Here is a 15,131-nt window from a genome sequence, read left to right on the forward strand (position 1 = left end):
TGTAAAAATGGGGTCTGGCAGTCTGGTACACTTGTATTACTCATACTTTACAATTCTATGAAAATGTCCATCACTTTATTCTATGAAGAGTAATGGTCAAACCGAGTACATTTACATTCTGGGTCATTCTTCCTCTCAAGAACAATGACAGCCTCTATGGGCTGGATTTTACTCTCCTCCTCTGGTGGGTTTGAAGATGGGGAAGGTTGGAGTACAAAACCCAGCAGGTGGCCTTCTTGCCACCTATCCGACTGCCCCAAACCAATTTTTGATTGGGGTGGGGGATGCGGGGAAGTGTCACCCAGAAAGGAAAAACAGTTTGGACTGATACTCTTATTTCCCAGCTTTTACTAGTGCACTGTTTTAAGGTATACAAGACCAGTTCGGACCAGTATTCATACTTTCCAGTTTTTACTGTTTTTCATTCTGGCAGGCATCACCCCTGCCCTTGGGCCTATTAAGGCCCTTATAAAAACCAAATAATGGCCAGTTAAGGGCCTCATCTCGCTCAATTGGTGTTTTATCCATTGTGGGGTATAGGTCCACACCAAGTGGGAAGCCCAGCAGTTTTAGCTATATGTACTGGTGTTGGGCAAAGAGTCTGGATGTCATTGCCCCCCCCCACCCCCCGAACCCAATAGGAGGCGCCGTCCCCTTCCCAGGTAATTTCCCCTCACAGTTAACCCTCTCCTTGGCCTCTTGAACCCAACCGCATCCCCTGCCTCACTGAAACATCTGACGCCAGACTTATCTGGGCTCCTCGGTGTGATGGGACTGCCTCTAGTCCCAGCTCTGGCCACTGCTCATAGCTGGCTCAGTTTGGACAACAGAGTCTCTGGATGTCTGACTGGCCAGAAGCTCCCTAAAGTGGGATTTCCTCCTGAAAAAGGGGCGTAAATCTTGTGTTAAAGCAATTAACGCTTCTTCCAGCGTTATATTGCTGCAAGGCAGCTGATCATGGGCACGCTCCCACCTGACTTTTTAGCTGGCGGAAGTGGGCAGGGGCCGTAAAATCCAACCCTATGAGTTAGAATGCCAATTGGCACATATTTTGGACCATTTAGTGCCATGGACCCAGAGCCACTAGGAAGAGATTGAGGATGCTCAGTGTTATTCCATGCTAAAACAGAGCCAGTAATCTAACAGAGGGAAGGAGCTTACATAGTGCAAATCTGAGATCATTCCGCCTTAAGTGCGGTAGGAGGTGGGAAAAAGGACATTTTACCCACTGGCTGCAATGGCGGCTTTTCGTACCTTATTGCCCCATTCCTGCCTCATTATATTATACAGCAACAGGAAACATGCCATCTCACTGGCAGGTGGCCTATGATTTGCCCGCAAAGCCGATACCTCACCGTTTCCTCACGCCGGGCACCTTATTTAAACTGCAGCCGGGCGCACACTTCTCAATGCTTGCAGCCCAGGCCTGGTCCAGTGATGAAGTGGCCCCAAAGGCCAAGAAGAGTGCAGCCCCCAAATTCAGTGAGGCATCCCTGGGATGCCTTCTGGACACTGCTGGAGCCTGCCGCAATGGCCGCAGGAGGTCCATCAGTCTCACCAGTCCAACTTGGGCGGTGGCGACAGTGGTGGTCAGTGCCAATGCTGCACAGAAGAGGTCTGCTGTCCAGTGCAGAAAATGGGTGAATAATCTCATCTTTGCCACCAAGGTAAGGCAACATTCTCATCACTCTCAACACACACACATCACAAGCCCATCACACATTCACTGGCATCTCACTCACTGCCAGCTCAAGGGATGTCACCACTCACTCTCACACACATAACCTCAAATCTCCATCTGGCCTCATCTTCTCTGGACAGTGCCTCTTCAGCCTTCACCATCTTGAGGCCACTTGCATAGATCAACATGTACCCCATACATGCCCTTCCCCAGTCACCCTGCAGCCTCTTCTCTTGCCTGAGGCCACTTCTCACCCTTCTCCAAGCAAGCCCTAGCCCTGCAGCCATTGAAAAGTAACCCCCACCTTATGACTGGTCTTATATTTAGAGACCCCCCTAAAAGTGATGTGGTGCTGCTTGCGAAGCCTGGCACTGATGACAAGTGCTGCCCAAAGCAAGGTAGGTAAACAAGCCTCAAAGTCCCAAGTGAAGTGCAGCTCGCCAAGCGCATGTCACTTATGTTCAGCTGTGAAAAACGTCGGCGTGATTGTGCCTGATCCAGCGTGGTGGGGAGGGGGGATTGATTCCGGTGAGTAGGGCTTATAATGATATGTAGATGTATTAAAAATATGTTCCTGACATCCAGGGGCAGGAAAGGTGGCCCACTATTGACGGACGGAGCAGACAACGGCAAACTGGTTTCACGACAGCATGAAACTGATGCCCAACACCAAAAGGGACATAAAACTCCACCCATTGTCTAGTTAAACTGGATTCAAACTTCTGCACCAGAAAGGAAAGAGCAATGCACAATCCACGTGTCACTGAGTCCCTCCAATTTTAACAGTTAAATTTGACCTAGTCAGCTTAAGAAAATATATTTTTCATGTTTTTCTATGGTAATGCATCTATTTAATAATTATTTTAAATGTCTATCGCGTATGGAAAATCATGTACATCAGGCCACTGAATTTCTGATATGCATCCATCATACAATGATCCACTGCAGGAGCACTGAATCATAATGTTTACTCCTAGATTTTGTATTTTGATTAGGAATATGTTCACTATATTATGAACTTCAATGCAATCACCATGCAAGCATTTTCACTCTGATGTTCCTTGTAAGCATTAAGGATGAATATAGGTGAAGGAGTAAATGGTTTTTGACACAGTACCTGTATTTCAGGAATTATGGGCCCTTTCTCTTGGCATGAGCCGGCAAATGCAGTCAATGGTGATGGAGCGACAATTGGATTGGGACGAGCAAAATTACTCAGGTCACAGCTAGGGATCTCATTCTCTTCATGCCTCATGATGACAGTGTCCATGACAAAGAAACGGTCCCACGGCAGCCAAAGTGTATGCTCCTGAGTGATGAACGGAGAGCGCTCAAAGTGTATCGTGACCGAAACCCCTCCGTTAGTCATCAAATCAAAGCTAGTATTTGGAGGACAGAACAAGACAATTTGTTTTCAAAAGGTTTACCTTGTATAAAACCACATGACAGATGTAATTTTCCAACTTCGTACTACCAGCAGGCAAGGATCTCAACAGCAGCACACATCAGAAATGCGGGTAAAAACTATGCACAATTTTTTAACCGTCAATTTAAATGGACAGAAAACTATTCAAAGTGTATGCATAAATTTCCAATACATGTTGCTGACAAGCAAGGCTCCTGCCAAGATTACAAAGTTACAAAATTAACCAAAACGGCATCTGTCAACTTCTTGACAGCTTGTACTCTGGAACAGATGCAGCAGGTAAAGGTAAAGCTTGTTGATCAGGAGGTAGACTTCTTTAATAAATTGATATTTAGACACTTTTATTAATATGCAATCTTGGAAGAACAGACTTATTTGATAGCAGAGTCATCCATCAAAAACATGAAATACATTCAGATGCAAATAGTGAAATATTTGTCCTTTAAAGGATTGCCTCACTTAATATTTATGTTGACTATAAAGGTCTGGGTGCCCCATGGTATTGCTCAGGGAGAGTCTGATATAAGGAGTGCAATATGTTGCATATATTATCTGAAGTAAGCTTAGGTCACAATCTGATTTGGAGTTTTTTTTTGCCAATTATATTTGCTGCGAGACAGGATGGACTAAATTGTTCCTTTGCTTCTTGCTTCGATTGCTTCTACGATGTGCGCTATTGCTAACAGCTACCTATGTGGGTTTGATGATTTGGCATTCCTGCCACTTGAGTTCCAGGTCAGACTGGGGGGGTCTGTAATTAGCAGTGTAAACACTGCTGAGTTGAATCTCCTTTGTGTTTCTCCTTTTCGCTCCTGCAACTTCAGCTGAAATCTCCTTTGATGCAAAGCTCATTTTTGCATGTAACGTGGTGATGGCAGAATGGGAGAAGCCCAGGGGATGTTCCTGATGCCTAAAATTTCCTCCAAAGGACTTGCACCACTGTTGTACCTTAAAAGTCTTACTGCTGCCAATGATCTCCAGAGTGACATATGTGCAAGTATCCAGTGTTTGCTCATTTGCATACCCATTGGTGTATAACTGCTGAACCAGCAGCAGATTTCAGTGCAGACATTTTAATGCACATTTCAGTTCCCATTCATCAGCAAATCATGGGGCAGTGGGAGGGGGAAGGTAAAACAAACAGGCAAGATGGGAACTCTGCAGGTGGCTCTTTCATTCTTTTAGTCAAATTACTTAATTGGACATCTTATCAATCTTTTTATTACAATTTGACAAAATTCTGAATACTTAAGCAGGTCATGAGAGCAAGACTGAGAAGAGTAGACAACTTCACTTACTTAGACCACAAAATTCTCCTCGGGGCTGTTGAAGGAAGAATAAACAGGCTCCTGGGCATGAGTCACCCATAATGATTACTAATGACACCTTGAGGGAGGTGCCACTGGCACTGGCTGCCAACTCCCTCAATTTTTGGTTGCATGAGGCAAAATACGAGCATCATAGAAAGCTCTGGAGTTTAACTGCTTTCCCTTTAATAAAGTTGCTCTTGGAATGATGCGTCAGTGTAAAGCTTTGTACCTGCCATCCTGTCGGCTGATGGTGTAACCATAGTGTGGATTGTTGACAAAGCTGATATTAACTCCAACCAAAGGGGTGCCATCTGCTGTCACCACTTGACCTCGTATCACACATGTGTGGCTGTAAACAGCAGAAATAACACATTAAAATTAATATAGGTATACATTTTACAGCCGTGCAAATTCTATGTGAAGAGATGTTCCACCTAAGTTCGCTGCTTAATTATCCACTGTCCGAACTGGAGTTATATTGGAAGGTCAGGAAAACCCCCACAGAAAATTGCAGCTAAATTTTTTTAAGGCACTTTGAATGGGGTATTTCATGACTTCTTAAATGGCTTACTGCCACAATGCAATATTTTGCCTCTGAACCAATCTTGGATGGCCACACATGCTAACCACCATCATCACAAAGTTATTTTATTTGCACATCCAAATTCCAATCACAAATGGTGGTGGATAATTAAACAACTCACTGGAGGAGGAGGCTCCACAAATATCCCCATCCTCAATTATGGGGGAGGTCAGGACATCAGTCAAAAGACAAGGCTGAAGCATTTTCAACCATCTTCAACCAGAAGTGCCAAACGGATGTTCCATCTCAGCTTCCTCCTTAGGTCCCCAGCATCACAGATGCCAGTCTTCAGCCAATTCAATTCTCTCCATGTGATATCAAGAAATGGCTGAAGGCACTGGATACTGCAAACTGGATACTGTGGGCCTATGGACAATAATACTGAAGGCTTGTGCTCCAGAACCAGTCATGTCCCTAGCCAAGATGCTCCATTACAGCTACAACACTGGCATCTAACTGACAATGTGGAAAATTGCCCAGGTATATCCTGTCCACAAAAATGCAGGATAAATCCAACCCAGTCAATTATCACCCCATCAGTCTGCTTTCGATCATCAGCAAAGTGATGGAAGGTGCCGGTGACAGTGCTATAAAGCAGCACTTACTCAGCAATAACCAGCTTACTAATGCTCAATTTGGGTTCCGCCAAGGCCACTCAGCTCCTGACCTCATTACAGCCTTGATACAAATATGGACAAAAGAGCTGAACTCCCGAGGTGAGGTGAGAGTGACTGTCTTTGACATCAAGGAAGCATTTGACTGAGTCTGGCATCAAGGAGCCCTAGCAAAACTGGAGTGAATGAGTATCAGGGGGAAAATTCTCCACTGGTTGGAGTCATACCTAGCAGAAAGGAGGATGGTTGTGGTTAATGGGGGTCAATATTGTCAGTGCTGGGACATCGCTGCAGGAGTTCCTCAGAGTAGTTTTCTAGGCCCAACCATCTTCAGCTGCTTCATCAATGACCTTCCCTCCATCATAAGATCAGAAGTAGGAATGTTTGCTGATGATTGCACAATGTTTAGTACCATTCACGACTCCTCAGATGCTGAAGCAGTCCATGTCCATATGCAGCAAGACCTGGACAATATTCAGGTTTGGGCTGATAAGTGGCAAGTAACATTTGTGCCACACAAGTACCAGGCAATGACCATCTCCTCTTGACATTCAATGACATTACCACTGCTGAAATCCCCACCATCAACATCCTGGGGGTTACCGTTGCCCAGGAACTGAACTAGCCACATACAAGAGTAGGTGAGAAGTTAGGAATTCTGTGGAAAGTAACTTATCTCCTGATTCCCCAAAGCCTGTCCACCATCAACAAGGTTCAAGTCAGGAATGTGGTGGAATACTCTCAACTTGCCTGGGTGAGTGTAGCTCTAGCAACACTCAAAAAGCTTGACACCATCCAGGACAAAGCAGCCCATTTGATTGGCACCCCATCCACAAACATTCACTCCCTCCACCACTGACACACATTGGCAGCACACTGTACCATCTACAAGATGCACTACAGCAACACACCAAGGCTTCTTCGACAGCACCTTCCAAACCTGTGACCTCCACTCCTAGAAGGACAAGGGCAGCAGATGTGTGGGAACACCACCACTTTCAAGTTCCCCTTCAAGCCCCACACCATCCTGACTTGGAATTATATCTCTGTTCCTTCACTTTCGCTGGGTCAAAATCCTGGAACTGTGCTGTGGGTGTACCTACAGTATCTGGACTGTAGTGGTCAAGAAGGTGGCTCACCTCCATCTGCTCGAGTTATTTTAGGGTGGGCAATAGCCAGCCATGCCCGTATCCAATGGACAAATCCAAATAAAGACAAATATTTCCAAACTAACTTCCATTGTAATGTATGAATAGACAAATATTGACTGAGCAATGAAACTCCTGAGAAAGAAAATGCATTAAAAAGGGATTTTCTCCCTGAAAATTACATTAATCACATAGAAAACCTAATTGGTAAAAGAATAATATGGCACAGATAGTTTATCAATAAAAAAATATTAAATTTCGGATGCATATTTTCCTGATAACACCTAGCGGAGAAGTACAAGTAACTCAGACTGTTTGAGCTAGTATTTAATGTTCATTAAGAAATTCAGCAATAGCCCCTTATAGCGTAATGCTTGTATCGCTCCCAACTTCTTAGACTTTGCAAGGTGGTATTATTTAACAAAATTAGCATCCTTTTTAAGCATATACTTAGACTTTCTTGAAAAGATCTTTTGCGTTGAAGATAGCATCAGTTCTGCATCGTTAGGCTGAATTTTCAAGTGGGCATCGGAAACTTGATGTCAGGAGCATTGCAGATCCTTTAGCCTATGAACCTTGGCAGCATGCAACTTTACATGTGGCGGCCTCCTAGTTGGCCACCTCCGCGTTTGCCATCCAATTAAGCATGGTGGGTGTAACAGGAATGTGGCGAACCCAATGAGCAGGTCTGCAGGACTGATTAGCCGGCAGCCTCACTGGGAGAGGTGGGCACTGCTGAGGCAGAAGATGAGCAGCAAGGGCACCGCAAGATGAAGGTGCTCTCAAGAAGCTCCAGAGCAAAGAAGGTCCAGAGCTGTTCAGGCCTTTAATGTGGAAAAGAAACCCACCCAACAAGAATGATTTTGGCTGTGGCTGTGGACTTTTCAAATTTGTGGTTCTGTCATCGGCGCATGGAGACCAGGCTCTGATGGGCCTCCTACCAAGGTGACCAAACATCTGACTGTCTTGTAATTTAGCTGATTGTCATGTGTCCTGTACAATTTTCTCCTGGGATGCCATTTGTCCCATATTTCTGGGACAGCAACTGGGAGACTGCTGGAGAGTCTCCTCTTGTCACTGCCCTTGTATCTTTGGTGCTTGCGCATGCACTGCTATGATGTTAGCCTATTTCCTCTATGGAAGAGGACTGTCATCTGTCTGCCTGGAGTGGGACTGGAGCCAAGGAACCTGGGGGAGGAGTGGAGGATTCACTGGAAGTAAAGTTGGGGGTGGGGGTTCCAGGAGGCCCGAGCTGGGGAGAGCGGTAGGTAGCCCATGTCTCGGATGGGAGGTTGAAGTATGAGTTTCAAGCGGAGGGGCAGTCAGTCCCATGTCTCAGGCTGTGGTGGTGGATGGGGGGGGGGGGGGGGGTGGGGCGGTGTGAGGACAGGGGTGAGGTGGGGGTGGGTGTGTGTGAACATGTTGGGGTGGGGGGGTTTGGGGGGTGAAGAGGGTTGGGGTGGGTGGGGGGATGGTGGGTTGTGTGGAGGGGTGTGGGGTTGTAGGGGAGGTGTGGGGATTGTGGGGGGTGAGGCAGTCCTGTTTTGGATGGAGTGGGGCTGTCAGTCAGCCCCACGTTTCGGATGGTGGGGGAGTCAGGCTGATTGGGAACAGTGCCTCCTCAGTGAGTGGTGGATAAGGGTGTTTGGGAAGAAGGGCTGCCTGGTGAGTGGGGAGAGAGTGTTTGAGTGGTGGGATGTTGTGTGATGTGTTGAGGGAGTAGCTTGTGGAGCATCAATGGGGCTGAGGAGGCAGATTGTAAACAAAGTATCTGTGGATTGTTGCAAGGGGGCCTGCACTCTCTAACCTCAGTATTGCCGCCTCACCAGCATTTGCCTCCCCCAGCCAGGTCGGTACTGTTGCCAGCTACACCCCCCTCCCACCTCTTGGCACTGAAGTGTCCCTTATTTTATCTCCACAGAGACAGTCACACTGTCTCCTACCTCCCACTCAGAAGCTGCCTCCAAAACATTGCTGGGCTCCAAACTCAGCGTGCAACACCTGGAAAGTTCCAACGGTGTGGGAAAATGGCTCCTAAGCGGGGGCCCTAATTTCCTTGATTGGATGCCCACCTCCATGGGGTGAGTTGCCAATTCCCATGGCAGTCCAGCCCTGGGAAGCCTGCCTGAGATAGGACAGCTACGAGGAGCGGTCCCAATGCAGTTTTCAGTTCCTTCACAGTAACCCCCAACTTCCAAAGCTTTCTCCAAAGGGCCAGAAGATTCCAGCCATTATTACAATGGCTGTCACTAAAATGGAAAAGTAAAATGTGAAATGTGAACTCCTGCACCTTGTTTATCACTGCTTTGATTGACTCCATCTGGAAGTCAGCATGTTGTATTCTGTCCAAGTGAGTGTCCTGATAAGGAGAGAAGTGCAAGAATATGATAAGCAACAAAATGTGAAATGTGCTCTTTTAAGACTGTGGATCATGGTTATTACTGATTTGTATCATGAATACTTTATTATTCTATGTCACTGAGCTAGTCATTTCTATAAATTTTATGGATCAGTGAAAAAAATGATGTTGCATTATTCAGTACCTCAATAAACGAGAAATTAATATTTTAATATTCTCAGTAAGGTGGGGGAGGGCGGGGGGAAGGAATTGTCTTCCATAATTTGTATGTTATTCTTTTTTTCCCCTCACATTTCTGGCTGGTAGATGACTCCTTGGCCCACACCACTTACATAGAATTACCTTGAATCTAGGAAACAGAAACATGCTATTTGACTTTACTAGTCTATGTCACCATTACACTCTATGAGCTTCCTCCCATTCTAATTACTTCTTCCCATTCCAACCCACCAAATCCCTTTCTTACATTCTACCTCATGCATACATCAAGGCTCTCCTTCAGCACTCCATGTGGAAGTGAGTTCCATATTCTCATCAGTTCCTGCATTAAGAAATTCATCTGAAAAGCTTTATTTCATCAGATTAGTGACCATCATATTTTTGCTTCTTGTTCTTGCCATACTCAAGTGGAAATAGTTACTTCACCATCACCCCATCAAACCCTTTATAATAAGAGCTTTCACAGGACTCTCCTTTCCCGAGCAAGGAGCCCCAGGCTGCTTAATATTTCCTGATCACGGCATTCTCTCAATTCTGGTAATATCCTACTAAGTCTTTTCTGCACATCCTCCAGTGTGTCTATATCACTTTTGTTAAATAGGAACAAGAACTGCACACAGTACTCCAACTGTGGTCTAACCAAGAGTCTTAATAAATTTATTATCTCCTTAATTTTGTATTCTATCCCTTATGAAATAAACCTTAGTGCTTTGCACCAGTTCTGACCTTCACAACATGCATTACTATTTTTAGTGATTTGTTTATCTGTATTCCCAGATCTGTTTGCTCCACTAACTGATTCATTCCTTCCAAGGAATAAGTGGCCTCCTTATTCCTCCTTCCAAATGAACCACATTATACTGAGCTACATTAAAGTTCATTTGCAATTTAACTGTCCACTCAGCAAGCCTGTTTATGTCTTCTTATATTTTCGTGCAGTTCTCGGTGTCATTAGCTATCATCTGCAAATTCCAAAACGGTACCTTCAATTCCTGAATTTAAATAACTTGTGTATGGTGAATAGTGGCTCCAGCACAGATCTCTGCAGGATACCTTCTATCAGAATGAGAAATCTCCCTTAACTCTTAGCCTCATTTTGCTGTTTTCAGTAACCTTCCAGTCCATTCTACTACTTGGTACTTGACTCTACAGTGTCTGACCTTCATTATTAGTCTCTTGTTGAAAATATCTATTCATTATTCATATGTTTTAGTATATAACTTCTACCTTTAAGAATTAATGTTTTAAATGTAAAAAACGGGGGCATTTTGTTGAGAAACTGGTAAAAACAACTGTGATGTAAATGCAACTCAGACAGGCCTGGGTTTATTACCCTTAAAAGGTAGCCTGTGTTTGTCTTGCAAGATCAGAATTGCTAGTGAAAAAAACTCGAGCAACGAACAATCCTTTTTTAAGCCTCTAATGGAACCAGGAAATCTGGAGAAAGATCAATTACATCATTAGAAATATAAATTATTCCCATGGGTTTCGGGATCAAAGAGTTGTGTTGCAGGTAAAATAATTTGTTTGCATTTCTGTTTGAATTATCCCAAATCATGTCACGTTGCCAAAGTGACAGTGATTCGGGGCAGTGTGGAGCCTTGGTTAGAGATTCTTTTGTTTAATTTATCTGTACCTGTTTGCTGACAGAGACAATCAGTTCAGTTTGGGATTTGTGAGGGAAAAACAGTTCGAAGATTTGCTCTAGTTTTCAGCTAGTGGATGAAACCTACAGTGGTCCCAAAAAACCTTGTTGCAGAAAGCAGTCAGCTTGAATAGTTAGCTTAGAAAGAGCTGTACAGAAGCTGGGGGAGCAGACTAGGAAAGAGCAGTCTAAGTATGTCCAAAGCCAGGACAAGGAGAAGTCATCAGGTCTTTAAAGGAAATTGGAGGATTGCTTAGTCAGACATTAATAGAAGGATGAAACAAAAACAGAAAATGCTGTAAAAACTCAGCAGGTCTAGCAGTATCTGTGGAGAGAGATAGAGTTAATGTTTCAAGTCCGTATGACCCTTCTTCAGATTAATGGAAGGATCACCATTTTTACCTCAAGGAATAGCTAGAATACTAAGGAGGATTAAAGTAAATTCCAGAGGGCTGTGGTAAACCTTTAGGTTAGTCCCAGGAAAACTGAATGAACCTTTAAAATTTTGTAAGATAAGGGATCTCTTGGGGATAAGTAAAGGGTCAAAATGAGTTTATAGCGTAAGCCCTTATAAGTTATAGTGTTAAGTTAGTGGTACTTGTTTTGTTTATTTTCTCTTTAAATATACAATAGAGTTTGTAGGGCATGGTTCTGTTGCTTAATTGCTGGAGTTTGTAGGGCATGGTTCTGTTGCTTAATTGCTGGAGTTTGGATTTCTTCTTTAAACGTCAATGGTCCCTAAGATGAAGGTAACACTCTTTCATGGCACCTTATTGAAAGCCTTCTGAATGTTCACGTATGCCACATCCACCACATTGCCCTTGACTGCTGTTTCTGTGATTCCTTCAAAGAATTCAGTAAAGTTGGTTAAACAAGACTTTTCGAAATCCATGCTGACTATTTTTATTGTATTCTCTATTCCTGAATACTTTGTTATCACCCTTTAGGAACAATTCTAGTATCTCTTCTATTACTGACAATAAGATATAGCTCGTTAGACTGCCATGACTAGTTTCAGCTCCATTAGCGTCAGCCTTGGCTTAGTTAGTAGCACTTTCATCTCTTGAGTCAAAAAGCTGTGGCTTCAAGTTCCAGTCCAAAAACTTGAGTAAAAAGATTTAACTTTATATTCCAGTGCAGTACTGAGGTGGTGCTGCACAATTGGATGTTTATTCTCTTCGATGAGATGTCAAACCCAGGCTCAGTCTGCTCTCTTAGAAAGACATAAAAGATCTCATCATGCCATCCTGAAGATGGTCAGGGGTGTTATCCCTAGCGCTCTGGCCTATATTCATCCCTCAATTAACATCTTTAAAAATAATCTGGTCATTAACACATTGTTGTTTGTGGGAGCTTGTTGTTTGCAAATTGTTGCATTTCCTACAATGCAAATATCTGCATTTTGAAAGTACATCATTAGCTGAAAAGTGTTTTGGGGCATCCTGAGGTTGAGAAAGGTACTATATAATTGCACTTTTTTAAAGATAAAAATTGCCTTTATTGTTTGCCAGTTCTCCGGCACTATTTTCTCAGAGTTTTTATACATGGACACTACTGTCAATGTTATCTCCTGCATAGTTTCTTTGAGTAGCCATGGTTGGAATGCACCTTGGCCCAGGGATTGAGTTCAACAATTTCAGATCATGAACTCTCTTCTCCATCCCCACCCCCTTTCCGATCCCCCTTTTTCCAATAATTTATTTTTTTTAAATATATGTCTTATATATATTTTTCTTTTCCCACCTATTTCCATTATTTTTAAATGTATTCATTGTTTTTTCTCTACCTTTTAGCCCATTTCAATCCCTTCCCCCTACCCCACCGCCACTAGGGCTATCTGTCACTTGCTCGTCCTGCTTTCTACCCTTAATGTCACCATTAGCACATTCCATAGCTAATATCACCACCGTCAACACCCTTTTGTCTATGACATCTTTGGCAATCTCTTCTTTGCCTCCATCTATCACTGGCCCTCTATCCAGCTCTACCTGTCCTACACCCCTCAACCAGCTTATATTTCATCTCATTTCTATTTTTCCTTAGTTCTGATGAAGAGTCATCCGGACTTGAAATGTTAACTGTATTCCTCTCCGCAGCAGCTGTCAGACCTGCTGATATTTTCCAGCTATTTTTATTTTTGTTTGCTATCCTTAATTTTGGTTAGATTTTCTAGTATTTCTTATATTTCTATCTTAACTGTTATAATATCTCTAGTCTTCTTCTCTACTGTGATTTTTCTCTTTGCTAGAGTATTGAGTGAAAACTGAGAAGTGTTTATTCAGTATTCCTGCAATTTCAGCATTATGCCTTGTTCATCCTTCAGTGGCTATTCTCTGTCCTTAATTTTTCACGTGCCACATCACCTCTGATCCTTCTCTCTCTCTCTGTGGAAGCTCTAGCTCTACTTGACACCTTCACATAATGACTGAATAGGCAACTGAGCAGTTGAGGGGGGTAAGTTGTAGTTAGGTGTCAATACACTCAAATTCAAATTATGACCTCATCATGCCATTTGAATACACTTTGAACTCCTCCAACCTGTCCATTCTCCTTGTAATGTTAATCAATTCCAGTTATTATTACTCTGTTTTTTGACATTTCTGGAACATCTTTTTAACATTGTCACTTTGTATTGGCATTTTTCTCATTTTGTTTGTGTTTCAATTTTTCTATTGGGCTTTTCCCCGCAATGCACTTTTCCCTGCCATGCACTAAGTGAGAGAAATATTAAAAATAGCCATCATATATTGCAGTCTTGTTTTCTTACAATTATCTGCTTGCATCCTTTACCTAGAAGGGTGAATTTTTGGTTTATTTTCAGAACTGCTCTATGGAAGGCCAGTGGGATGAAGGGCAACAAATGGTCTTACTAACATGGTGCACCAATTTCAGGGCATCACTTCATTGAGCAACCCTGTGGGAGGAACACTTCGGAAGTACTTGGACTCAAAATGTGGTCTTGGACAATTAGAATACTACCAATGCTGATAGACTCACTTTTCATCACTTCTCATTAAATGCATTCAACCCCACATTTTATTTTCGGTAATGCAGATGCAAAACAAAGGCTCCAACAATCAGGCTTAATTATGATACTTTGCCTTTCAATCTTCCTATTCCTCCTGAAGGTTTCAAAGATACCAGCATACCTCTCTCACACCACCATTCTTCATTACAGAATGAGCAAGTCATTTGCCTTGGGTGGGGACATCATAGCTCTAGCTAATTCTGTTCTAATTTAACATGTGTGCACACATTATTTTCAGCAGTGTCACTAGATAACATCCAAGAATAGGATTTAAGGTAATTAGTAAAGGAACCAGTGGGAAAACAAGGAGATGTTGGTGTTTTTATGCAGTGAGTTATGATGTTCTGGAATGCTCAAACTATGATTTTCAAAAAGAGAACTGGACAAATAGTTAAAGGGTGAAAATTACTGGGCTATGGGGAAGAGCAAGGGAATGGGCCTGATGGGGTGAATGACCTCCTTCTGTGTTGTATGATTCAGAAGGTGATTGGAAACTATGGGTGACATTTTCTTTTCTGAGCCTGTGTAATGTATTTTGAACCTTCCAGGTCTGTATGGCTCAGTGCCATATTGGGTCATGCTCTTACCATCAGAGAATGAATTCCATTCTGTCAGTCATTGTAATGCAATCATTTTCTGAGAGATATAATATGTACAGTGTCAGTAAGCATTATAACTGCTTGTGTGCTGCCATTCAGAGCTCATTTCTATTCTAATTGGAAATACCACCTAGTTTAGTGTTTGTGGAAACAGCAGCAATATTTTGTTCCTATTAATTGAAAAGCTGCTGCATGAAGTTTACTCATGCCCAATCAAGAAAAAGCTGACTTCTGCAATATTCTAGCTTTTTCCAAGATGAAGTTACACTTGTCATTCAATGTGCAAAGGGAAACTTTTAGTTTAAAAACTCCAGCCCCTACAATTATCTTTGTTGCTATCAATAACACCCATTGTCTGTCAGCAAAGGTCTCATTTACAATGGTTTTGGTTTTTTTTAGAAAAATTAAATGGAACATTTGTAAATTATATTTAATAGGTTTTATGATTTATTTCTGTGCCATATAGTCGATCTTGTCAATCATTGTGTCGTAGCATTGAATGTCAGGGAGAAAAGCCAA

General features: G+C 42.9%; 1 protein-coding gene across 5 annotated transcripts in view; it reads right to left on the minus strand.

Annotated features, from left to right (window-relative positions):
* Positions 1-15,131, minus strand: part of tenm4 (teneurin transmembrane protein 4) — a 523,453-nt gene that overhangs the window by 94,157 nt on the left and 414,165 nt on the right. For all 5 annotated transcript variants that reach the window (XM_041199170.1, XM_041199166.1, XM_041199169.1 and 2 more), the window contains 2 exons: positions 4,647-4,766; positions 2,799-3,060 (listed from right to left, as the gene is read on the minus strand). In XM_041199170.1, coding sequence (XP_041055104.1) covers positions 2,799-3,060; positions 4,647-4,766 — 382 coding nt within the window. The remainder of the gene's footprint in view (positions 1-2,798; positions 3,061-4,646; positions 4,767-15,131) is intronic.

Source organism: Carcharodon carcharias, chromosome 11, assembly GCF_017639515.1.
Source record: "Carcharodon carcharias isolate sCarCar2 chromosome 11, sCarCar2.pri, whole genome shotgun sequence".
Classification (NCBI taxonomy): Eukaryota; Metazoa; Chordata; class Chondrichthyes; order Lamniformes; family Lamnidae; genus Carcharodon; species Carcharodon carcharias.